Source organism: Rhineura floridana, chromosome 5 (genome assembly GCF_030035675.1).
Source record: "Rhineura floridana isolate rRhiFlo1 chromosome 5, rRhiFlo1.hap2, whole genome shotgun sequence".
In the NCBI taxonomy this organism is placed as follows: Eukaryota; Metazoa; Chordata; class Lepidosauria; order Squamata; family Rhineuridae; genus Rhineura; species Rhineura floridana.
Genome location: NC_084484.1, coordinates 94,144,286 through 94,171,824, shown reverse-complemented (window position 1 = coordinate 94,171,824; position 27,539 = coordinate 94,144,286). Strand labels below are relative to the sequence as shown.

At 42.3% G+C, this 27,539-nt stretch overlaps 1 protein-coding gene across 3 annotated transcripts in view; it reads left to right on the top strand.

The window, feature by feature from the left end:
• The first annotated feature begins 6,073 nt into the window (after positions 1-6,073).
• The window catches only part of TRAPPC10 (trafficking protein particle complex subunit 10), an 83,069-nt gene continuing 61,603 nt past the window's right edge, over positions 6,074-27,539 (top strand). For 2 of the 3 annotated variants that reach the window (XM_061627518.1, XM_061627521.1), the window contains exon 1: positions 6,074-6,422. In XM_061627518.1, coding sequence (XP_061483502.1) covers positions 6,299-6,422 — 124 coding nt within the window. In that variant the 5' untranslated portion in view covers positions 6,074-6,298. The remainder of the gene's footprint in view (positions 6,423-27,539) is intronic. The other variant, XM_061627517.1, reaches the window with a different exon arrangement.

Here is a 27,539-nt window from a genome sequence, read left to right as displayed (position 1 = left end):
GAGTGTATTCACTAAATTGATTTGTGCTCCAGACACGGGACAAATAAGCCAGCAGCAGCAATTTCTGCTTCCATTTCTGTTTTTGTCAGAATTCTTGGACATCCCTATTTATAGCTGACCATGCCCAACAACAATATTCACAAGCTATTACTTCCCTCCTTTGAGGGAGGCTTTCATAAATCTATTTTCCCAGACGGTACAAGCTGTTTTTCTCACTCTGCGCTCCTCTGAGCATCATTTGTGTATATGTGTGGGGAAGATGATATTGTACATTATTTATTAAATTACTCATTATATAATGGCCCAAGATAAGTTTTGTTAGAGTCCTTAATGAATTCTCAGACTTTGTTAAGATTTGCTACTTGTTATTAGATCAAAACAAATATATTACCCAGAGAACATTTTCATTTGCTGTTGTAGTTTGTAAACTTTGTTATGAATTGGTACATTCATTTACTTCTTAGACAGATGACAATTTGCTATGCTTTAGTCTTGCTGCTGGTGGATATATTTTGCTCTATCATTATTTTCAAATAATTATGTGTCTTCTATTTGAATTCAATCTTTGCATTCTGGAATGCTGTGTTTTATAATTTTTATCCTATAGTCAATAAATTTTAACAAGTTATATCTATTGATCTATATACAGTATTTTCTAGGATACTAAGAGTGATGTATAACAGCTATTCCCAACCTTGTACAGGACTCCCTTTATCAGCTCAAAAAATTTCGTTACCCTTCGCCCCCCGCTGATTGTAATTTTAGCCTCTGTTAAGTGAAAAAATGGTGCATGGCAAAATCACATCTCCAATTGTCCCTTTCCATAAACAGCTCCCTGCAAACAGGGAGGTGTTGCTTTCTTTTCTTAATGCAATGGTTCATCAAATTGGTATCCCCTCCCCCACACATACAATCTGAAGATATACCGTCCTGTCTCCCAACACCAGTGGGTTACAGTGTTGGACTAAGATCCAGGTTCAAATCCCCACCCAGCCATGAAGCCCACTGGGTGACCTTGAGCCAGATACAGTCTGTCAGCCTGACCTATCTCACAGGGTTGGTGTAAGGATAAAATGGAAAGGGGGGTGCACCATCTTGAGTAACTTGGAGGAAAGGTGGGATATAAATGCAATAACAAATAAATAAATAAATTTCAGCTGCAGTATGTGGACTCCAGCTTCAACCAACCTGCTGAACTTTTAAAATAAATAAATAAATAAATAAAGAAGCAGCAATGTGGTAGTGGTGGGGATGCTAAAGAATTAAGACAAAAGGGTGGATAGATTGAGTAGGGGTGTTAGTGCTTTTAGACCGTGGGGTGACCATCAGAACTGATGACTTGGTTAGTGTGCACTCGGGGAATAAGAGTGGAGCAGAAGACAGGTCAGCACACGCAAACACACACACACACACACACCTGCCCCTCCTGCAAGCATTTGCAGCTGTGCATGTATTTGAGCGTATGGGAGGAGGGAAGCCCTCAACAGCTGCAGCGTCTTGGAGAAAAAAATTGGAGGGGTGGATTGCAGGTGGAAGAAAGGGGGGATGCTGACACACACACACTTAGCCTCAGAGATGAGGGCCAGCAAGCCCTGAGCTTCCTCACTGCTCCTTGGCTCTGTCTGGGCCGAAGGCGAGATCTGGGTGGCCTTGCAAATAATTTTTAAAAGGAAATGGCAGTGAATCAGGAACCAAGAAAGTCAGGCAGGCTGGCTGCCGGGAAGGAAGGGGGAAAGCAGCTTTTCCTTGCCGCCTTGCTTCTTTTTGCTTTACGAAAAGCCCTCTCCTCTCCTTCTGAGTAAGGGCGTCGTCAGCAGTGACAGTGTGAGGAGACAGGAGTTGGCGATGGCAAACCCTTCTTCTTCCTGGTAGCTCCACCCTCAGCCTCCTTTGGCATCTGCCATGTGTTTTATAGGCAGATGCCTGCCCTCGGTGCGCCTGAAAGAAGCTCTGGTGCTTCAGCAAAAATCCTCCCCTCTCATTTGGAGCAAGGGGGAGGTGTCATCTGCAGTGGCAGTGGGGAGCAGACAGCATTCAGGAAGTGAAGAGACTTTTTTAAAAATAATAATAATAAACAATTCATTTCTTTACTGTTCGCAGCACCCTCTTGATTACTTCACAGCCCCCCTGAGGGTCACGGCCCCAAGATTGGGAACCACTGATGTATGATATAAGCAAACTGATATTAATATACACAAAGCAATAAAAAGTACATAGTGAGCCATTTATATAGCACAATCAATGTAACATATTCACTAACAGGCAAAAAACCTTGCCGTTTAAGAACGTACCTATAGCCAACAGATATTTCTATCAAACTTTAAAAGCAGGGAAATTGGGCAGCTATCATGAATGCACCAGGGGAGCAGGAGACCTGACCTCCTCTCTGAGATATTGTACTGCTCTACAAATTTGCAAAAATAAAACACAGTTTGGGTTGGTCTTTCACAGTCCAATCCACTTCCTGTGTAGCTTGGAAGAATTTAGTAACATGTGCCTCTGAGCATATGGTGAGTGGTGGCAACACCTGCAATTAGCCAAAATAACAGAAACAAGACATGTGCTATGCTGATCTTGTTTTAACAGGGAGGAATTAGTGAATTTCTTTGCTTTTTAATCTGGGAGGTAAGAAATGGGATCCTGTGCAAGTTTGCTGAGAATGGATTGATCATTTGCATGCTTATTGTGTTCAGTGGGATTTACTTGCCGACAATCATGCTTAGGACAGGTGAAACTGGCCACAGGGGATGGGGAGGGGGGAAGGAGATGGGAACAAGCAGGAGTGAGAGGGAAGGATGAGGGTAGGCTTGATCAGTTGCATGCTTATTGAGTTCAGGGGGATTTACTCCCATGCAATCATGCTTAGGATAGGTAAAACTGAACATGTGGGGGAGGGGGAAAGTGGGCAGGGAAGGAGGTAGAGGGGTGGGGAGGAAGAAAGAAGGAGAGAAGAGGGGAAGAAGGGGAAAGGCATGTCTGATCATTTCCATGCTTATTGAGTTCAATGGGATTTACTCCCATGTAGTCATGCTTAAGATATGTAAAACTGACCATGGGGAAGGAGATGTGGTAGGGAAGAGGGGAGAGGAGGAGGGGGAAGGAGGGATTGGAAGGGGATGGGGAGGGGCAAAGGAAGGGGGAGGAAAGGGGCAAGAGGAAGGGGATAGGAGGGAGGAGGAGGGGAGGGCAGGATCATCTGCATGCTTTTTGAGTTCAATGGGATTTAGTACTGTGCAGTCATGCTAGGATAGGTGAAACTGACCTGGCAGAGAGGCAGGGAGGGGAGGAGGAGGGCAGGAAGGGGAGGAAGGAAGGGGAGGAGGGGAGATTGGATGGGTGGGCACTGGGCAAAGGGAAGCCCCTTTCCTTTCCAAAAGGAAAACATTGTGAACAGTATCATTCTTTTTTAGGGTTTTCCCCACATTTTTATTCTACAGAAGGCACATGTAGTCTCCCATCCAAATTTAAACCAAAGCTGTCACTGGTCACATCCACACCAGACCTGTATTCCACTTTAGACAGTCATGGGTTCCCGCAAAGAATCCTGAGAAACGTAGTTAGTGAGTGGTGCTGAGAGTTGCTAGGAGACGCCCTGTTCCCCTCACAGAACTTCAATCAGAGTGGCTGACTGTTAAACCACTCTGGCCACGGAAGCTCTGTCAGGAGAATAGGAGTCTCTTCTCAGCACCCTTCACAAACTACACTTCCCAGGATTCTTTGGGGGAAGCCATGTCTATTTAAAGTGAGATAAAGGTCTGGTGTGGGTGTAGCCCCCTGATTAGCCAAGCCAAGCAGCTGTGAGTCTGAACGCTCACAGTTGGTTCTTACTGAGCATGCCCTGGTTTACAACTGACTACAATGCTAAATTTGTTAGATTGATTAAAAATCAGTTAGGCATTTTTTAAACATTTAAACTGCAGAAGATGAAGGTCAGAGTATGAGGCAAGGTCAGAAATAAGATTACAGGTATTCTGTGAACATAGGTGATTTTTAATTTCAACAAATTATGAGAACTTTGACAGAAAAAAAGTCCAAAAGGGGTCTGTTTTCTCTCTCTTTTCAGATTTTGAACTCTCGATTCTCTTGGACTGCTTTGTGTATCGCCATGAAAATTTAGAGGGTGGTTAAGCAAGCGTTTGGATGGGGTCATACTCCCTCTGAAAGAGCAGGTCCATAGTCTAGGGGTACTCCTGAATCCATCTTTGTCACTAGAAGCCCAGGTGACCTCAGTGGCTAAGGGCGCCTTTTACCAACTTGGGCTGATAAGACAGCTGCAACCGTTTCTGGACTGGGATAGCCTGACCACTGTTGTCCATGAACTGGTAACCTCCAGGCTGGATTACTGTAATGTGCTCTATGTGGGGCCAGGGCCGGATTATCCATTAGGCTTAGTAGGCTGAAGCCTAGGGGCCCAGAGCTCTTGGGGAGCCTGTGGGGCACTGGCCTGAGGGCCCCTGGAGCTACAGGGGGCCCTCCACTCTCCTTCTGCAATCCGCAGAAGCATCTGTGGACCACCATCCCCCCGCTATCCCCACGCTTCACCTACCTTTCCATTGTTTTTTGCGGCGTGCGCAGGTTTGCCATAAATCAAGATGGCGGCCGAGGTTTCCTTAAGGGGCTAAAGCCTCTGCCGCCATCTTAGCTGATGGCAGAAATGTGTGCTACATGTGCGCATTGCTGCCATCAACAAAGATGGTGGCAGAGGCTTCAGCTCCTTAGGGAAACCTTGGCCGCCATCTTGATTTATGGCAAACCTGCGCACGCCACAAAAAACAACAGAAAGGTAGGTGAAGCATGGGGATAGGGCCCCCCAAACACCAATCAGCCTAGGGGCCCTCCTCAGCTTAATCCAGCCCTGTGTGGGGCTGTCCTTGAGGTTGGTCTGGAAGCTGCAGCTGGTGCAAAATGTGGTGGCACAACTGCTCACTGGGGCAGGGTATCACCAACATGTCACACACACACACACACACACACACACCCCACTGAAAGAATTGCACTGGCTGCCCATTAGCTACTGGCTAAGTTCAAGGTTCTGATTTTGGTGTGCTAAGCCCTATACAGCTTGGGACTAGAATACCTGAAAGATCGTTTTACCCCTTATATACCCAGTCGATTGCTACACTCTGCAGGTGAGGGCCCCCTGCAGCAGCTATCATCTTATTAGGAGGTCCGTTCTGCACAACATAGGAAGTTGAACTTTAGTGTAGTGGCACCTACTCTTTGGAATTCCCTCCCCTTAAGTATTAGACAGGTATCATCTGTGTTATCTTTTCGGCACCTACTGAACACCTCCCTCTTTCAACAAGACTTTTAAGTAGAGACTTTATCCCAGTCTGCGTCTGTGTTGGAATTGCTTTTCAAGATGTTTTTAAAGCTTTTTTTAAAAAAATGTTTTTAAGATGTTTTGTTTTAATATATTTTAAGAATATTTTGTTGTAATATATTTTAAAGTCTGTTTTTATGATGTTTTAGTGTTTTTAGTGCTTTCATTTGCAGCCCTGGGCTCCTACTGGGAGGAAGGGTGGGATATAAATCTAATAAATAAAATAATAAATTAAGGTATTAGTTAAACAACAGAGATGTGCAAAATTACAACAAATCCAAGAATTATGTATATGTACCTAAGTTTATTTTGTGTAATATTAAATCATGAGTTAAATCTAATTAAATGATCAAGGCTGTGAATCGATAATTTATTTTTGTTGTTTATTATTGTTGTTGTGCCTGATGTTCACATTTGCTAAGGTCAGCTCTCCTCAATATCATTTCCTGGGGAAACCCTGGCAAGAACTACTGTAGAAAATAATATGAAAAACAAAAATTGTGAAGCGCTAGCCCTGGTCACTCTTCTGTCTTGAGAGGGAGGAAATATGTGCGCGCGCTTCAGTCACCAACACCCCCTTTCCTCTGCAGAGACAGGCCTGCACAGGTACGCGTACCGGACTCATACTTAATACACTTCCTTCAACGCTCTGTACTCCCCTTTAAATACTTTTTTATTTATTTATCGGAGGCCCTCCCCTTTAACGTCTGCTTCTTCCTTTACCGGAAGCGGTAATGCTGGTCCAGTAATACAGGAAGCGGATGAGCCTGGGACTTTCTTCCATCTGTGGGGGTAGCACGCGAGGTGGCCAATTGGGGGTTTGGGAGGGGGGAGGGAAATAGGAAGACTTACCCATTTTGAGACGGAAAAGGCGGCGGCGAGAGAGCGAAGGAGAAACGTGCGGCGGTGGCCGAATCCATGGCGCGGAGCGGATGCGGGACCAGAGAGAGCCGGGGCTGAGTGCCCTTCCCGCCCATGGAACCCGCGGCGGTAACAGCAGCACCAGCAGCAGCCAGTGAAGGGGTGTTGGGAGAGGACGAGGAGGAGGTGGAGACGCCGCCGGTCATCTACACCATGGAGAACAAGCCCATCGTTACCTGTGAGTGACCTGAGAGTGAAGGAGGAGGAGCGGGATGGGCGGGCAGGGAGGTCTACGGTGGACGTGTTCCCTCTCGTTCCCCAGCCCCCGTGACACTGGAGAGAAGCTGGAGTTGTCGGTGACACGGAGCAGGAAAGGAGGGACAGAGTGGGAGGAGTTGCTGTGTCCGGTGGTCCCTGGGTGGGTCTCGCCGTGTCACCGCCAGGCTTGGCGGTAGGCGTTTTGCGAGGTTATTCGCCAAATAACTGAAGTACTCGGGTTCCAGCGGAGCTCTTGGCGCCCGAGGCTGTTTATGCCCCAGACGCGCAGGGTTAGCCTTGGGCGAGTTACTTCTCCTAATTCTCTTTCTGGAAGACCAACTCAAAACACCAGGAAGGGAATTCATGAGGCATACCTTCTCTTTCTCCAATTTGGTCTTGGATGTGTGACGATTACACTTGTGTTTGGAAGACCCACTTAAAACACCAGTAGCTCTTGCCAGAGGAAGCTCTTCTATGAGGGGGAAATATCCAGGATATATTCTTTCTCTCGGCTCTCCCACACGCACACCCGTCCCCCTGGACTGGATGTGTGGTGATGGTACATGTGTCTGTTGCCATGTCTGCAAAGAGTTAAGAGGATGTGTAGTTAATTATTATATATATTTTATGCTTCCTTCACACCATATGCTGAATTTTTCTTAGTTCCGTTCTCCAAAAAGTAAGAAGAAAAAGGAATTGAGAGGAAGGTAACTTTCCCAAGGCCAAGCTGTTATGTCTGTGGTGCAGCTGGGTTTTGAACATCATGGACAAGTTTAAATTTTTTGCTTGTCTCAGTGCATCTCATTTGTGTAGTATGGAGAGCTCCGAGCTACAGAAATTGTATATATAGCTTTCTACCTACTAGCCATCATAATTGTTCCTGCTGTTGTAAAGAATTAGTTGGGGCCCTTGAAATGCCTGAAGCTGTCTAATACACTGGGTTGCTCTGAGGCATAGTTAAAAAAAAGAAAAGGAAATATTACGAACATAGAAAAGAGTGAAAAGTAATTTTCCTCTATCTCCTTCCACCTCGATACTTTAAAAAGTTAAATTGTTGTAAGGAGATGTTACTGGGTTTGAGGCTTTGGGGACTCACTGTGCAGCATTTGGGCAAATCATAGTTCTTCAGCCTCCGTTTTCCATTTGTAAAATAAAGATAAGAGCATTCCTCCTCACATGGTGTGTTTGGGGATTTATGCAATAAAGACGTATATTGTTCCAAAGCCACTCTGCATGTGTAAAATAAGAATAGTAGAGATAATGTGCACTCGTTTATTGGAAGGGGTACAGATTTATTTCAGTATAGGTCAGTAAGTGGCAGACTTTATGGCAGATGTGTTTTATGTTTCTGTAGTACAATGATGTTTCTTTAACCTTGATGCTTTGTAATACTAAAAATCATAGTGGTTTTTAATGTGCTATTCCATGTGATTGGATAATTAACATTGTCACAGTGGTTCCAAAAATGAGTTGTTGAACTAATTCTCTAATCCAGAATCTAACCATATTGTTCCTAAAAAGTAGCTTAAAGGTGATTTAGTTCTACTGAAGTTGACATGCATACCTAAATTGCTTCTGCTAATAATCATAATAAAGTTATGAAACATTCTAGGATGTTTAAAAAACTTAATGCATATTATTTTAGCAATCTGTATAACAGCCCTAAAAGGTAAGCAAGAATGTGTTTATACTCGCATATTGAAGATGGTGTGTTTATATATGCATATGCTTAATGCTAACAAGGAAGTGTATGGCTAAGACATATGAACTTAGGTATCTCACTGCTCACTATACAGTAGGGCCCCGCTTCCGGCGTTTTGCTAATGCGGCAGCTTTCATTCCCCGTTTTAAAGCCGATTTTGCGCTTTTGCGGCATTTTCGCGCGATGCGCCTGTGACGTCCTTCCCCAGCACCACCTGTGAAGCTCTCCCTTGGGGCTACCAGCAGACAGGAACGTCAGGTTTATTCTTACCCTTTACAGCTCTAGCACAGATCTCACTAGATCCCACTGCTAGGCAGCACCACCAGTCACTTTCTGTAACCCAAACTCCCAGAGACTTTGCCTAAGTCTCTCTATAGCTTGTTACTTTGTGACTGTGTGCCTATGCTGTTCCCAACCCCCTTGTATCTTTATATTTAAAGCATACAACTCTGGGTTGCTCTGGATACTTGACTTGTTACAATCTCTCCCTTTACTGCTGCCACCATTAGATACAGTTTCTGTTCAGCCTTGGTAATTACCTTGCCCTCCCTTCTAGTCTGTATATTCCCCCAGCCAAGGATCAGGCCTTTGGTAAACCAAATAAGTATTTATTTAATATTAGAAATAACAAGATTACTGAAGGAATGTTTCACAAGCGTATGGTTTCATCTATATTCTGTTAGGTACTTGACTTCTTACTAATTGCCTCAGAACTCCGACTCGCTCTCAACACCACCACCTCCAAACCTCCAACCTCTCTCTCAACCTCTCAAAGACACCACCTCAACCACAACCTCCACCCCTCAATTCACTACCTCCTAAACACCACCTCCAGATTCAACTGTCATTCTTCCATTTATACTCCCAGCCATTCAAACGCTCAGCCAATCATCCAACATTCTACTGCTCATGTACTCCCCCCTCCTCTTTCACTCTACTTACCATATATCTTCTATTTAAACAGCACTTACCATATTTACAATATAAGCAGGAACATCACAGCGCCCCATTATACTCAATGGAGTTCTGCTTTACAGCGATTTCCGCTTTACGGCAGGCGTCCGGAACGGAACCTGCCGTATAAGTGGGACCCGCCTGTACCAGCTCTCAGATCATTTTTAAGTTTACATGGATTGTGGATTGAACTGTAAATAGTAACTGCTTATGACATCATGCAAACAGTGGTGTCTGGGTATTTACAAAAGGCTCAGTATCTGTTTCTGTCAGAGACCAGCTAACATACATTTCCTTGTATTACAGACCACCTTTTAATAACTTTAGATTCTTGCACTTTAAAAAAGGCTTATTCTTTCACATTTCTGGTGTCTTCTAATGAAATTCATGAAATTAATCATTTGAGGCTACATACAGTCTTATATACACTTATGTAGGCGTTACCTCCATTGAACTTACTGGAACTTACTTCTGAGTAAACATGCATAGGATTGCACTGTAAATCAGGCTTCATGCTTTCTGTGAAGTGGGTGTAAACCACTTTGTTGTTGGTTTTATAAATGTTTTTCATAAGACTGATGTATTTTGAGGTTTTAATTGATAATTACTCAGAAGTAAGCCCCATTGAGTTTAACAGGGCCTACTTCCAATTAAGTGTGCAGAAGATTGTGCTGCAAAAAATATTTTACGTATGTGTACAGGAACACAGCTTCAGAACTTAGATAACTCCCTGGACCGGAAGAGTAAGTAATTCTCAAACCTTACCATGTTTTAATTCTTGGCACCAGAGTTTGTGATTCATATGTAAATAGTTGGCCCTCCTCTAAGATGCAAACCTTAACGTGGTGAGGGGGTTGAAGAAGCTGAGAGCAATGCCTTCAGGAGTCTAGACCAAGAGGTTAGACTCCTAGCAGGGTCACTCAAGGCGGAATGGTCAAAGCTGAGACACCAGACTGAGATGCATCCAAACTCATCCCAGTCCAGGGGGACGGGGGTGGGGTGGGAGAGCAGAGAGAAAGAATATCTCCTGGATATTTCCCCCTCACAGAAGAGCTTCCTACTGGTGTTTTAAGTGGGTCTTCCAAACACACATGTAATCGTCACACATCCAAGACCATAGAGCATCTAGGACAGCACATTACAATGTGCTGGTATGGCAGAAAATATCATTTAGTGGTCCACCAGCAATTTTCAAGTGATCAGTGGGGAAAAGGTTTGGGAACTACTGATCTAAAGTACTTCCTTTGTATAAGTGTCCTCTCACCACAGTTTCCATTACAAAGTTCCTCTTAGACTCTTGTATGCTCACAATTCTGAAATCTATAGATATAGCACATGCCACACATCTTACAGTTCCCACAGTGGTTTAACAATAAGTTCTCCCCAGGGAATTCTGGGAATTGTAGCTCTGTGAGGGCAATAGGAGGTCTACTAACAACTCTCAGTACCTTCAACAAACTACAGTTGCCAGGATTCTTTGGGGAAGCCATGACTGTTTAAAGTGGTGTGATACTGCTTTAAATGTATAGAGTACTGAGAGGCCTACCCATTGAAATTAATTAATGCAAGTTGTTATGTGCCTTCAAGTCAATTACGACTTATGGCGACTCTATGTATCTGCGACCTCCAATAGCTTATTGACTTATAAGTTCAGGTCTGTGGCTTCCTTTATGGAATCAATCCATCTTTTGTTTGGTCTTCTTCTTTTTCTACTCCCTTCTGTTTTCCAGCATTATTGTCTTTTCTAGTGAAATGTGTTCTCATGATGTGTCCAAAGTATAATAACCTCAGTTTTCATCATTTTAGTTTCTAGTGATAATTCTGGTTTCATTTGTTCTAACACTCAATTATTTGTCTTTTTCACAGTCCAAGGTATGCACAAAGCTCTCCTCCACCACCACATTTCAAATGAGTTGATTTTTCTCTTATCTGCTTTTTTCACTGTCCAGCTTTCACATCCATACATAGAGATCAGGAATACCATGGTCTGAATGATCCTGACTTTAGTATTCAGTGATACATCTTTGCATTTGAGGGCCTCTTCTAGTTCTCTCATAGCTGCCCTCCCCAGTCCTAGCCACCTTCTAATTTCTTGACTGTTGTCTCCAGTTTGGTTAATGACTTTGCCAAGGTATTGATAAACCTTGACACGTTCAATGTCCTCATTGTCAACGTTAAAGTTACATAAATCTTTTGTTGTCATTACTTTAGTCTTCTTGACGTTCAGCTGTAGTCCTGCTTTTGTGCTTTCCTCGTTAACTTGCAACAGCATTCTTTTCAAATCATGACAGGTTTCTGCTAATAGTATGGTATCGTCTGCATAAATTATTGATTTTTCTCACTCCAGTTTTCACACGTCCATCTTGGTCCGGTCCCGCTTTCCACATGATATGTTCTGCATATAGATTAAACAAATAGGGTGAAAAAATACACCCCTGTCTCACCCCCTTTCCGATGGGTAACCAATCGGTTTCTCCATATTCTGGCCTTACAGTAACCTCTTGTCCAGGTTATAGGTTGCGTATCAGGACAATGAGATGCTGTGGCACCCCCATTTCTTTTAAAGTATTCCTTAGTTTTTCATGATCTATACAATCAAAGGCTTTGCTGTAATGTAAAGTTAGTAATTATTAACTTTAGTGGGTCTGTTCTGAGTAGTACTAGCATTGAATACCACCCATAGTACAAATGGGGCCTTAAATACTCCTGGTGCTGTGCCACAATTAGCTATTTGGTTGCTCAGTATTCTATACTCCAATGTGGTGGGGAGGAAGGGAAGAGCTAGCATTCTGGGACTCTCCATTAACTCCAAGGATAGTTGTTATTTATGACACCAGTTTTGTAGATCTAACTTTGCTGGAGGAGGAGGCCGGCCCAGGCACTGAGATTCAGGGTAAATTGGCCATTACTCTGATCCTCCCCCATTATGTCCTCATCTTCACCTGTTATACTATGACAAAACATCTATGCTGACAACACTAGTGTAATATATCAGTATAACATCACAGCTTTGCTATAGTGGTGTAACATGGAGTAATGTCAGGATAAGAGATTTCATAATAATCTTATCCTCATGTAGCCAACATAACTCAAGAATTGGGTTGCACTATTAATCTGATGAGAATATTTAAACTATTTGGTCTGTGAAGCTTCCCACTATAAGTAATTTGCTGGACATACATGTTTGAAGAGCTAGGGTGTGATATTTTTTCTTATGACTTAGGGTTTCAATATATATAACTGAACTAAATTTGTTTTAATACCATGCCCATGTGTACTGTTTCATAGTCTGAAAAGTTCTAAAATTGATACAGCAGTACAAATAATAATTTAGAAGCATTTACTATGTTTACTTTTAAACTTCTAGTTTGATTGTCTGTCTGGAGTTAATGTTTTTCTGCATGCTGAACTCTAAATAAGTTTGAAACAATATGACATTACAGTGAATTCTGAGAGTTAACAGTTTTGTGACTCTGAACTGGAAATACAAAGTGTGTACAGAGACAAATTCCAGAAGAGTAACTATGTTAATTTTGCAATGAAAGAGAAAAAAAAATTGGAGGCTCTTGGTGAGCTTTCATAGTCGAGAGTCAGTGGCCTCATTGCATGTAAGGCAAAGCCACCTATGCTAAAATATACATCAGTATTGTTCGTATTTCTGTATATGTTGTGATGATCAGTGGTTTTCAGCAAATAATTTGACTGACTGACTCCAGTCAAAGTTAGGCAAATTAGCTTCTGCCTGAGCAAGTGGCATGCTAGTGTATGTAGCCCACCTCACTTTGCTCCTCCCTTAGTCAAGCAAGGAAACAAACCATGAAGTGGTCAGCTTAATGTTATGTCCAAACCAGCACTTGTGGTTTGTTTCAGAGTTGGGTAGCCAAGAACAAACCTTGGCTTCAGATCATGGTCTCTTTGCAGAGAAAGAAACCACAAGTGCTGGTTTAGACATAACATTAAGTCAAACTGGAGAAAAAACAAGTTAGAAAATGAAATAAAACTAAATAGGAATACAAGGAATGATCACAGCGTGCAATCAAATATAATCTACATTTACAATAGTATCAAAGCATGAACCATCTACTTCTATAATACCAAATGAGAAGCAGCTGAATTTTCTAGTAAGGACATGCATAATACTTCAGCTCTGCAAGTACTTTAAACTATTTCCCCTTCAGCTTTCTTTCTTTCTAAATTATAATGAGCCCAAAGTTAAAGCATGTTTAGGGATACTAACAAACCTTTCCATTTATTTTAATGTTTTGTTTGCATTCATTCTCTTACATTTGGCATTTATAAGCAGGAATAGATCATTGCTGACAGGTGCTAAGGTGAACAGCTCCTGTGTTAAGTGCCATGATAATTGTCCCAGAGGCCACATCCACGCCAGATATTTATTCTGCTTTAAACAGTCATGTCTTCCCCCAAAGAATCCTGTGAACGGTCCTGGTTGTTGTTGGGAGACTCCTATTCCCTTGACAGAGCTCCAGTGGCCAGAGTGGTTTAACAGTCAGCTCTCTTCCCAGAGAATTCTCCCGCAGATTGGAGCCATGTGAGGGTAATAACAGTCTCTTCCTAGCACCCTTCACAAACGACACTTCCCAGGATTCTTTGGGAGAAGCCATGACTGTTTAATGTGGAATAAACATCATGTGTGGATGTGGCCTTATATTACTCCAGTATAACTCTGGAATGTGAATGGTTGTCTGCTATTGGTAGGTATCAACTATGTTAAGAACCTCTTTGGAAGTAAATACAGACCTCTTATGCCAAGGCCTTCAAGGAAGAATCATTATTTTCTAGGGTTGTTTGGGTAATTTGAAGGTACAGAGTGTTCAGTCAACTCCACAAGTAGGCTACTGATGTAGTATATTTTCCCTGGGTACCAGCCTAGTCTCCCCCCCCCCCGTTTTTTGGCTCAGGCTTGTAGACGTATGGGCTGTAAGCCATTCAATTATGTGTATTAATCTTTTCTGAAGGCCTGGGGCAAATATGGTATCGTAGTGTATTGTGTTCCTTGGAAACTCCTATTCTCTGAAGTTTGGAAAGTGGTGGCCAGACAGAAAGCTTTCTTGGGGAATTGTGGAATGCCCTTGTCAAGAGTTCTTCTCTGGCACCAGGATCCTCCCCCTTCCCAGGCCTATGAGTATGTTGCAATAGTTGGTTTTAATTAATGTATTTATTGATTCTGCTGATTGGAATTTGGTCTGCTGTGTTCTGCAGGTTTTAATATATAGTTTTATTGCATTTTATGACATTAGTGTGTGAAATACATCTGTATAGGGTTTTTCTTAGTGAGAAAATTGGTAATGGCAGACAAGCTTTCCTGAAAGACAGCTTCACCTCATCACATCCATTTTTCCTCTGAAATGTGCCAGATAGCTTATAGAATTCTCTGCAATGTCTACAACAGCATTTTTCTACTTCTGGGTCCCTAGATGTTGTTGGACTGCACCTCCCATCATCCCTGAGCATTGGCAAAACTGGCTGGGGGTTATGGGGGTTGTAGTCCAACATCATCTTGGGATCCAAGGCTGAACAACTCTGGTGTAGAAGTTCTGTGGCACGCTAGGTAGCATGGAAAATGTTACCTGAATGAATAATGCTTGAAAACCACTGGGCTAGACAGCGGTTTTTGTGCTGTACTCTAGCTGGTATTTGCAGGAATTATTTATCTCTTACATAAAGCACCTAAGATCTCCTAAGTGCTGTACAGAGATGAAAGAAGAATATAGTCCCAGCTTGCAGACTCACAGTGTAATTACACAATAGAAATGGAAAAAGAATGGGGAGGGAAAAAATAAGCAAGCTAAGTCTGATACTAATTCCTGAAGTAGAGCGAGGAGGTGAAAGTTTAGCTCAGTAAGGGTTTTGCTCCATATTACATTTCTTAAATTATGTTCAAGGATATCTGCCATTCATTACATAGATGCACCATGGTGTCCAGAAAGTTAATTTATTGTATGAGCTCAGGTTAGCATTGAAGGTAAAGTAGAAAGAAATGAGGCCCTGTTGAAATTCTAGACAAGGGGTTATATGATAGGAATGAGATCATGAACACTTCAGTTAAACATTAGTCTGTATCAGAACTGGATGAACTGCTGTTGAAACTTAAGATGTGGCAGCTTTAAAACAAATAAAATGAAACTTACAGGCAAAAGAAGAGCACATTACTGTCCCTAGTGGTTTGTTATGTGCCTTCAAGTTGATCACGACTTATGACGACCCTATGAATCAGTGACCTCTAATAGCATCTGTCATGAACCACCCTGTTTAGATGTAAGTTCAGGTCTGTGGCTTCCTTTATGGAATCAATCCATCTCTTGTTTGGCCTTCCTCTTTTTCTACTCCCTTCTGTTTTTCCAAGCATTATTGTCTTATCTAATGAATCATGTCTTCTCATGATGTGTCCAAAGTATGATAACTTCTGTTTCATCATTTTAGCTTCTAATGATAGTTCTGGTTTCTAATATTCAATTATTTGTCATTGTCGCAGTCCATGGTATGCGCAAAGCTCTCCTCCACCACCACATTTCAAATGAGTTGATTTTTCTATTATCCGCCTTTTTCACTGTCCAACTTTCACATCCATAGATAGAGATCGGAAATACCATGATCTGAATGATCCTGACTTTAGTGTTCAATGATACATCTTTGCATTTGAGGACCTTTTCTAGTTCTCTCATAGCTGCCCTCCCCAGTCCTAGCCTTCTGATTTCTTGACTATTGTCTCCATTTTGGTTAATGACTGTGCCAAGGTATTGATAATCTTCATTGTCAACTTTAAAGTTACATAAATCTTCTGTTATTACTTTAGTCTTTTTGACGTTCAGCTGTAGTCCTGCTTTTGCACTTTCCTCTTTAACTTTCATCAGCATTCATTTCAAATCATTACTGGTTTCCGCTAGTAGTATGGTATCGTCTGCATATCTTAAATTATTGATATTTCTCCCTCCAATTTTCACACCTCCTGCATCTTCGTCCAATCCCGCTTTCCATATATGTTCTGCGTATAGATTAAACAAGTAGGGTGATAAAATACACCCCTGTCTCACCCCCTTTCCGATTGGGAATCAATCAGTTTTTCCATATTCTGTCCTTACAGTACCTCTTGTCCAGGTTATAGGTTGTGCATAAGGACAATCAGATGCTGTGGCACCCCCATTTTTTTTAAAGCATTCCATAGTTTTTCATGATCTACACAGTCAAAGGCTTTCCTGTAATCTATAAAGCACAAGTTGATTTCCTTCTGAAATTCCTTGGTCCGTTCCATTATCCAGTGTATGTTTGCGATATGATCTCTGGTGCCTCTTCCCTTTCTGAACCCAGCTTGGACATCTGGCATTTCTCACTCCATATATGGTAAGAGCCTTTGTTGTAGAATCTTGAGCATTACTTTAGTTGCATGGGATATTAAGGGAATAGTTCGATAATTATTTCATTCCCTGGGATCTCCTTTCTCTGGAATTGAGATGTATATGGAATGCTTCCAGCCTGTAGGATGTTGTTTAGTTTTCCATATTTCTTGACCAATTTTTGTCAAAGTTTGGACATATTCAGTCTCAGTAGCTTGTAGCAACTCTATTGGTATGCCATCTGTTCCTGGTGATTTGTTTCTTCCAAGTATTTGAAGAGCACCTGTCACCTCACATTCTAAAGTTTCTGGTTCTTCATCATATGGTTCCTCCGTGAATGAATCTGTCATTCTTGCATCTCCTTTATATAGTTCTTCAGTGTATTACTTCCATTTTCCTTTTATTTCAGTAATCGTGTTCCCTTGTTGATTATTCAACATCCCTACCCTTAGTTTAAATTTCCCTTTAATTTCTCAAATAGTTTGGAATAGGGCTCTTGTTCTACCCTTTTTGTTCAGGTATCAAGTGACTAATAATTAAATTAATAATAATGATGTCAACAGCAATAATAATGGATCTCCTTAGTGGTAGGTAGGTCCATTATTGTTTTGTTGTTATTGTTATCATTAATTAAATTATTAGTCGCTTGATACCCAAAGGTCTCCAAGTGACTTACACAGTGTTCAAACAAAAGAAAAGACTGTAAAACATAACAATATACAACAACAAAACAATAGCAATACCACCCCCACACAGCCACAGGAAGGGTTGGCAGCATATTAAAAAGAAAACATTCATCTCAATCTATCAAATGCCTGGGAGAAAAGGTATGTCTTTACCTGGCACTGAAAATATGTCAATGACAGTTCTAGGTGGACCTCACTGGGGAGCATATTCCACAGATGGGGTGTCACAACGGAAAAGGCCTTCTCCCTTGCCATCTGCCTCTGAGCTTCCCTGAAAGGCGGGACCTGGAGAAGGGCCTCAGAGGAAGATCTGAGGATCTGGGTAGGTTTATATTGGGAGAGGTGTTGCAGAATATATTGGTGTTCTGAGCTGTAAAGAGGTCAATAGATCTCTTTAAATAGGTAAAGTAAGTAGGTCAAAACCAGCACTTTGAATTGGCCTCAGAAGCGAATAGGCAGCCAATGCAATTGGAACAGGATAGGTGTTATATGCTCTGTTCACCTTGAACCTGCCCAACAATTGGGTAGCTGCATTCTGCACTAACTGAAGCTTCTGAACTGTTTTCAGAGGCAGCCCCACGTAAAGCACATTGCAATCATTAATAATCAATAATGTGAATGGACTATTATTCCATGGATAACACTATAGTAGCACTTTTTGAGTACAAGTTCAGAATAAATATTTCAAGTTCCTAGATGCTACCAACAAATTGTAGGAGCCCAGCATTTTTTAATAGCTTCTCTGAATTCTTTAATTTGGTGTGGAGTATAATGTTTTCTCTATGTGAGTGCTTCTAGAATTTTGACTCCTGAATGTGAGTATCTCCTGGAATATCCATGTGACCTTTCAGTTCCCTGTGTTTCCCCATTCCAAAAGCTCTCCAATGGAAGAAAATCTTGGAGTCTACTCTTAATGTACTGTTCAAAAGTGTAAAAACAAGATGTTCAACTTGTTGTGCAAGCTAGCAAAGGCAGAGGTTTGTGCTTGTGCTAGTGAGCCTGTTTGAATAGCATTTGCTGGAAAATTATAGACACAAAAACATTGATTTCTGATTACATAAACTCATACTTAGAGTGGATTTTTTTTAGCACCTCAGTATATTGATTCTGTTACAGCTATTCTGTATATGCTAGACTTTCTTTATTAACCTTGTTCTGTTTTATGAGGAAATGTGTGTCAGGTTTATTTTCTGTGTGTTAACAGGTTTACTTTTTTAAATGCATTTTTCTTAATTCATAATTTTTTTTTGTATTGCAACCTTCCTCCAGATAGGAGCACAGAATAGTTAACAACGTAAAAGTTTACAGGCATACCCCGCTTTAACGTACGCAATGGGATCGGAGCGTAAATGTAAAGTGAAAATGTACTTAAAGTGAAGCAATTATCTATGCATGTACTGCACGGCAATCGCCACTAGATGGCAGCGGCGCCATGCCATTAAGCGTCCGTAATTGCAAAGCACACGTACGTTAAGTGGGGTATGGTGGCGTATGGAGCATGTACGGTATAGCGAGGTGATGTTAAGTGAAGCAACGTTAAGCGGGGTATGCCTATATAGCAATACACTAAATACAAAATTAAAATGATAGAGAAGTAAAATCACTTACAAACTATGTTTAGCAGCAATAATTAACAATTTCACCTACTCCCAGAGATGGGTCTGGCATCTCACAGAATCATCTGCAGATCTGAACAAGAAACCAATAATTCTATACGTTTTCTCTGGAATGAAACAGTTAAATGTTAATGGTAGTAGGATCCATCTACTCTGTTGTTCAAACCCTTAGGCTTGGCATGACATGACAACTATCTGTAGAAACTAACTGTCAGTACATAGTATTGCTTGGTTCATGCCAGCTTTCACAGTGGGAAGAAACAATGAAACTGGTTTGCCAATTTAATGTGAAATTATGTAGAGCAAGAAAATCTGAAAATGGAGGAGAGATTTTGAGTGTTGGAACTAGTTGAAAGACTGAAAAAAGTTTACTGGTTGGCAGAAGCAGTTTTTTGGAGGGTTTAGGGTGTGGCTGTTCTGAGGCAAGTATTTCATGCTGTTTTTTTGCTCCTCCACCCTTGTTATACCTGCTTCATAGTGCACTTGTACATAAATAGAATTGTAGAAAGGTAAGTTTCCAGTACTAATCTAAAAGAAACAGAAGCTTCTTTGGTACATTGTTTGCTTGGAGGAGAATGAAACTGTATGCTTAGTTCATTGGGGGTTTTATAAGATGAATGATTGGCCTCATACCTATATTGTGAACTGGTATCTCACAGGTATCTCTAGCTTCTCCTAGAGCAGTGGTTCCCAAACTTTCCTCAGATAGACCATTTGAAAATTGCTGAGAGTCCTGGCAGACCATTTAATTATTTTTCTGCCCGTTGGACAAATTGTAATTCCATAGAATTCAAATTGTAATACAATAAAACACAATATAAGAAATTAAAGAAATTAAATCAACATGAATATTCAATGCGATGGATGTACCATTTCCCATCTTCAACCACAGATCTGCAGACATATCGCAGACCACCCGAGTGAAGCTCGCAAACCACTGGGGGTCCATGGACAACAGTTTGGGAATCCCTATCCTAGAGTGTTCCAGCTTCTTAAACTGAGAATTTTGGTTCCCAGCCTTCACTACAGCAATGGAGTAAAGCTGACAGTAGATGGATTCACTTCATATTTAAAGATAGATCAAGCCACAGTGCAATTAGAGCATAATCATAATCAGAAGCAGGTTTCTGGTTAAAAATCTCCCCAGCTACAAACGCACAAGAGTACTCGGGTGGGGGGGGGGAAATCTAGCACCAGTATTGTGTAGGTATGCTGCTTCTTCATCACAAATGTGCCACATATTATAAGATCAGTTAGCTCTGGAAGTACCAGCTATAATAAGCAGAGGGAAGTAGAAGAGGGAGGGAGAGTGGCTACCAGGCACACTCTGTGGTGGTCCACTTTCCCACATGCCCCTGCTAACAGAAGAGACTACTGGTTGTCTATTTATTTTACACTGTTAATATGTCTTGTTTCAAAAGCTGGTTTTAGGGAAGTGTAAGTGGGGCAAGAATGATCACATGAGCACTCTATGGAGGATTTTCACCACTGTCTCCAGCAGTTCTCCACAGGGCTGCAGAGTCGGAGTCGTGGAGTCGGAGTCGGAAGCAATTTTGGGTGGAGTTGGAGTCGGTACAAATGTCCTGACTCAGACTTCAAAATAAAATTAATATTTTAATATTAATATTAATTTATTAATATTAATACATTAATATACATTTGCCATTTATGAAGGAGTCGGGAGTTGGACAGTAGAAAAATAGAGGAGTCGGAGTCAAAGGTTTGACGTACCGACCCCAGAGCTCTGGTTCTCCAGCTGTCCTAGAAACAGAGTAGACATTTCTCTTATCACTCCTATTGACTTGTGTACTCTGCAAACCTATATTTCAGCGGTTAAACTGTTCATTCAGATATGGGATAACAAATGGTTGTTAAGTTCCAATACCAAAGGAGTTTAGTCCAGGAACCATAGACATACACTTGAAATGGAAACCACCTCTGTTAACTGAAATTCCATTTTGAAAATTTCACATTGCACATATAAAGTGCCAGTAGAGAATACACAAGAATACGGGGGGATAAGAAGGGTCTATGAAGGAATGTTTCTTCCATTTGTGCTGTATTTTTGAAAACTGTTCACAAAAGGTGAAATACCAAGTTCTTGTAAACTTATACCAAGCTGTGAAATTCTTCTGGGGAAACTATAAAAATATACTTAAGATGTAGCTATAGCCTGTCACCAATAATGCTAATTCATAGCTAAAAGCAGCATAACATGGCTATTTCCTGGAATGTAATATATAATTAGTGCTTTGATAGTTCTTTCATTTTGAGTGTGATTTGGTTCCTTTTCTGTTCTCATGTTGACTATTTTATGTATCACCTTTTTATTATTCTAAGTGGTATGTATGTATTTTGCTTATAGCATTGCATCTTTGGTTTCACTAACTGATTAGTTTTACAAATGTTCACTGATTATGTCACTGTATGTCTTTGTAATGCAGGTGTGGGAAACCTCGCCCTCCAGATGTTGCTGAGCTACAAGTCCCATCATCCCTGGCCATTGGAGGGCCAGAGGTTCCCCATACCAGTAATGCTTTGAAACAGAGGGGAGATGCCTAAAAGTAACGTTAAATCTTTTATAAACATCTGGCCAATTCCATCTCGGATATTTGGCTCAGACAATACTATTTTATGTATTTATTCATTCATGGATCACATCTCTGCCAAAGAGCATCTAAGGAGATGTACACCCCTGAAACATCATACAATCACTTTTTTAAAATGTAATTTTATCAGTGAAAATGCCAACAGCATAAATGTACCATAAAAATAGTACAAGAGACCTAATGCTAAACAGCAGACTATAAATTTTCTTCATATAGCTTTAAGACAAGATAGCAACCCAGTTTAAATAAAAGCAGTTGTCAAATCAGTAATATAATACAAAAAGCAGCAGAATAAAATAAACATGAGTAGAACCTAATGCAAAAATAATATACTTTTAAAATATCAGTATAGAGTAGGGGTGAGGAACCTCCAGGCCAATCATAGCTCCCTAAGGGGGGCAATTTGGCCTTTTAAGGCATTTGCCCCAAACCATGCCGACCCCCCAGCATCGTTAGTAATGCCAGCTTTTGGGCAGGAGGAAAGGGTTTAATCTTGCCTTGGCTGAGCAGAGATTAGAGTCCTATCTGGATATGCTAGAGAGTTCCCTACATGGAGTTCTCTCACGCTTCCAAGCTCAGTACGAAGCAGGATTGTGCCCCTCTGTATCAGCTGATGCCAAGGGAAAGTGATCCTGCTTGGTCTGGGTGTGGCAGAGAGTTCCCTATAAGAAGCGCTCTCACACATCCAAACTCAGTGCTAAGCAGTGTCCCCCCCCGCATCAGCTGATGCGAAGAGAGCATTCCAAGCAAGTGCTGTTTGAAGCAGTCTCCCTCCTTTAAAGATTGCTGAGACTGCTTCAAATAGTGCTGCAAAACAAGCCCCTATTTCTTCATCGCTGTGTGACAGAGCCGGAGCCGCCCCTAGGCACTGGGAAGTGGGGCAATTGCCCCGGGCCCCGCGGTTTGGGGGCCCCCCACGCTTGGCGATCTGCTCACCACCCAGCTCCTCCCTCCCTGCCTGCTCGCCTTTGCCATGCCAGGCAGGGCACAGAGCTCGCTCGCTCTTTCCGCCCAGGACGGGCTTGCCTGCCATGCCGCCGCCACTGCTGCTCCTGCTGCGGTCAGCAAGCGGTAGCCGCCCCGGGGACAGCGAGCTGGGCCGGCAGTTCCGGGACTGGTGCCTGCGCACCTACGGCGACTAGGCCAAGATCAAGACGGTGACCCGGAGCAAATGTGGGGGGCCCCCAACTATGCTTTTGCCCCAGGGCCCGCACATGCTATGGGAGGGCCTGGACAGAGCAATTCCTGCCAGAGCTGATGTCTGGAAGCAGGCACCAAAGGTACAGACATGGAAAAGAGTGGTATCTTGATATTTAATTTTCTTAGGAAGTGATGCAAAGCACAGCAAGGTGGGCCAAAAAGACTGGAGGCAATTTGACATCTTTGTTCCTGTCCACACTGGAAGTTCTCAGCCATCTATCATATATGTAATAAGAATCTTTCATTTTATATAATGTGTAACTGTTGTAAAACACTTTGAAAGGCAGAAGCAAAAAAATATTAAGCACATTGATACAGTTTTCACTGTTTGGATATATTTCCATGTTCAAATATTTCATATTCACCCCTCAAGTGACAGGAAAGGCATGCATATTGGGGCTTCTCAGTCAGCAGGAGAGTGGAGCATATAGGAAAGCGTTAATTTCTTCTGGAGACATAATCAACAATTTTTTGGGGGGGGGAATTAGTGGCCAGCCAGAGGTAACCTGGGACCTGATCTTAACTAACAGGAACTAATTGGTCACGGGAATTAAAGCGGTCGGTACCTTGGGGGAAAGTGACCACGTAATGCTGGAATTCGTGATTCTGGGGAAAGCCAAAGAACAATATAGTCAGATATGGACCTTGGATTTCAGGAAAGCTGATTTTAGCAAGCTCAGGGAAATGATGGGTAGGATCCCGTGGCTAGATAGACTAAAGAAAAAAGGAGCCCAAGAAGCATGGGAGTTCATGAAGAACGTATTACAAAAAGTGCAATCGCAAACAATTCCAAAGAGGAAGAAAAACGGAAGACATCGGAAAAAGCCAATGTGGCTACACGGAAGACTGGTGGAGGAGGTAAAAATAAAAAAGAGCATGTATAAAGAATGGAAGGAAGGATGCATCACCAAGGAAGAGTACCGATGAGCGGCTCGGGCTTACAGGAATAGCGTAAAGAAAGCTAAAACCCAGAATGAGCTGAGGCTGGCGAGGGAAGCGAGGAACAACAAAAAGGGGTTTTTCAGATATGTTCGAAGCAAAAGACCAAGGAAACGGTGGGACTGCTGCTCAATGAGGATGGCAAAATGTTGACAGATAACAAGGAAAAGGCAGAACTGCTCAATGCCTATTTTGCCTCTGTTTTCTCCCAAAAAGGGAACACTGTGCAACCTTGCATTGGTAGCAATCTCAGTAAGGGGTCGGGATTGCAGTTCAAGATTGATAAGGAGATAGTCAGGAAATACCTAGTTAACCTAAATGAGTTCAAAACTCCAGGGCCTGATGAACTGCATCCCCGAGTATTGAAGGAACTTGCTGATGTACTCTCGGAACCTCTTGCCATCATCTTTGAGAAATCCTGGAGAACGGGAGAGGTGCCGGAGGATTGGAGACGGGCAAACGTCGTCCCGCTCTTTAAAAAGGGTAAAAAAGAAGATCCGGGGAATTACAGGCCGGTCAGTCTGACTTCAATACCGGGAAATATATTAGAACAGATAATAAAAGAGTCCATTGGCAACTATCTAGATGACAATGCTGTGATTAGTAGGAGCCAGCATGGGTTTGTCAAGAAAAAGTCCTGTCAAACTAATCTCATCTCTTTTTTTGATCGGGTCACTAGCTTAGTAGATGGTGGAAATGCTGTAGATGTCATCTATCTAGATTTCAGCAAAGTGTTTGACAAAGTCCCCCACGACTTTTTGATTAGCAAACTGGTCAGATGCGGACTACATGGAAATACTGTCAGGTGGATTCATAACTGGTTGGAAAACCGTACTCAAAGAGTGGTCGTCGGTGGCTCTGCTTTGGACTGGAAGGAGGTTTCGAGTGGAGTGCCACAGGGTTCTGTCCTGGGGCCGATACTCTTCAACATTTTTATCAATGACTTAGATGATGGGATGGAGGGAAGCCTTATGAAGTTTGCAGATGATATGAAACTGGGAGGGATAGCTAACACAATGGAAGACAGGAATAAAATCCAAAGGGACCTGGATAGACTAGAAAATTGGGCTGAAATTAATAAAATGAAATTCAATAAAGACAAATGCAGGATTCTGCATTTAGGCCACAAAAACAAAATGCATGGGTACGGGATGAGAAATACCCGGCTTAGCAGTAGTGCGTGTGAGAAGGACCTTGGAATTGTAGTGGATCGCAAGTTGAACATGACCCAGCAGTGTGATGCTGCAGCAAAAAAGGCAAACACGGTTTTGGGCTCCATAAACAGAGCTATAGTTTCCAGGTCGAGGGAAGTAATAGTCCCACTATATTCTGCATTAGTCAGGCCTCATCTGGAATACTGCGTTCAGTTCTGGGCACCTCATTTTAAGAAAGATATAGACAAGTTGGAGCGGGTTCAGAAGAGGGCGACGAGGATGATAGCCAGTATGGAGAACAAGTCTTACGAGGAAAGGTTGAAGAAACTTGGCATGTTCAGTCTGGTGAAGAGAAGGCTGAGGGGTGACATGATTGCACTCTTTAAGTACCTGAAGGGCTGTCACATAGAGGAGGGTACAGATTTGTTCTCTGCTGCCCCAGAGGGTAGGACTAGGTCTGATGGTTTTAAGTTGCAGGAGCGTAAATTCAGATTGGACATTAGAAGGAACTTCTTGACAGTAAGGGCATTTCGGCAGTGGAACCGACTGCCTAGGGAGGTGGTGGGATCCCCTTCACTGGATGTCTTCAAGCAGAGGCTGGACAGCTATCTGCGGGAGATGCTTTAGCTGTGGATTTCCTGCTGTGAGCAGGGGGTTGGACTCGATGGCCTACAAGGCCCCTTCCAACTCTATGATTCTGTGTAACCTTCCTTCAACTTCCAGTTTTTGACTCTGCCAACTCCTAACTCCTGTATGTCCAGATGGAGTACAGGTGGAAAGAACTTTTCCCCCTTGTTAAGAGTTTTTTTCTTTTTGAGTAGAATCCTTCTTTGTCTCCTTCATGCAGGGGTGCAATGTTTCGCAATCCACATCAGCAGGTAGGTCAGGAAATGCATCATTAGGGCCTACTGGGGCTAGACCTCCTGCCCTGGACATCACTGCCCAGTCAGTTGGGGGAGCAGCAGCCACAGCAGCACTCCACAAGTGTCCACAAGTGTCCTCCTAGAGCATCCTTTCCCAACTAGTGGGCCACCAGATGTTGTTGGACCACAACTCTCATCAGCCTCAGCCAGCATTGCCAATGGTTAGGAAAGATGGGAATTGTGGTCCAACAACATCCGGTGGCCCACTAGTTGGGAAACACTGTCCTAGAGGAAATCTGCAGGGCAGCGACCTGGGCTCACTTTTCCATATTCACCAAACACTGCAAGGTGGACGAGTATATCTCAGCCGAAGCAGCTTTTGCCAGGTAAGTGCTACAGAGGGTGATGGCCTAGGCTTTCCTCCTACCTGAGGTCATTATTTTGGTACATCCCTTAACCTATATGCTCCATGCTCCCGCTGACCGAGAACAGAAAGTTGGCTGCCGGGCTGTGGAGTCAGTACGCCAAACCTTCGACTCCGACTCCTCTATTTTTCTACTGTCCGACTCCGACTCCTTCATAAATGGCAAATGTATATTAACTAGTAATAACCAATTTACTGTAGTAAAATGGTAGCACAAGGCATTTCATTACCACCACGTGAATCATCAGGCTAGATTGATAGAACATAAAATATATTTATTTGATTAAAATTTCTGAACAAGAAAACCTTCTTAAATTCCTATGAAAGTTTTTATTTTGAAGCTGGAGTCGGTACATTTCTACTGACTCCGACTCCACCCAGAATTGCTTCCGACTCCACAGCCCTGGTTGGCCGTACCATGAAATGTTCTTCTGGTCAGAGAGTGGAGCATACAGCAGCACCCCTCAGTCGAACTTGGCATGGGGGTGGGTGGGAGGTTTCTTGTGCAAGGCTCTCCTGGCATTAGGCATTTGCATGGTAACCCAGTTTTCTGATGCCAAAGAGCAAGGATGGGGAACCTCAGGCCAGGGAGCTGAACACAATCCTGCAGGCCTCTCTTTCTGGCTCTTGACACACTCCTCCTCTCCAGGTCACACTCTGCACTAGGCCTGTATTGCAACCGCTTGAGTGTTTTTGACTGATTAGAATGTGTTCTTGAATTCTGCTAATGCTTCTTGCTTGCTTGAAGAATAGAGAGGGATGTGTGAGTGTGTAAACATAAGCCTACTATATAAAAGTAAACTTTTAACATTCATTGCTGTGCTCACTTTTTGCTTCTGGCCCTGCCCACCACTGACATGTGGCCCGCAGAAGGGAATGTCCTTGGGCTGAAAAACCCTGCCCTTGAGAGGGATCTAATTTAGCATGTTTACTTGTAATTAGTAAAAAAAAAAAGCTAAATAATATGGAAAAATGAAGCACTTAAAAATGTTCTGCCCCGCATCACTGATAGTGATAAACCAGACACCTCTCAGGAGCCTTCAGGTAGAGCTTGACCTTAACAGCTTTCTCCTACTGTTGCACCTCAGCAACTGTTGTTCAATGGTATACTGCCTCTGAATCCAGAAGTTCCATTTAACCATCATGGCTAATAGCTAATAATAGATCTATCTTACATGAATTTATTTAGTCTTTTAATCTGTCTTTCTCACATTACAACAAATTATTTTCCCATTACTGATATTATTATATCCATGGGTACACCAGTATAGCTGCACTATTGCCTCCCTTTGTTATAAGCCCCATGGAACAAGGATTTGCTGTCCACTCTTTTAAAGTGCCATGTACATGGATAATGCTACATACACATAATTTTATTAATTGATAAATATACATATGCATGCATATGTTACAAATTGCTGATATTACACACCCTGGTCTTTGCCATTTTAAGTCTTAAAAGCCCATTCACTTGCTCATTTTTTCCCTCTCTCCAGCTCACTTCTCTTCATCTAACTTTTTGCTTACAAAAGGAATACTTGAGTTTGGGAAAAGTGTCAAGAATAGTATCAAATAGTCATTTCCCATTAGAGAAG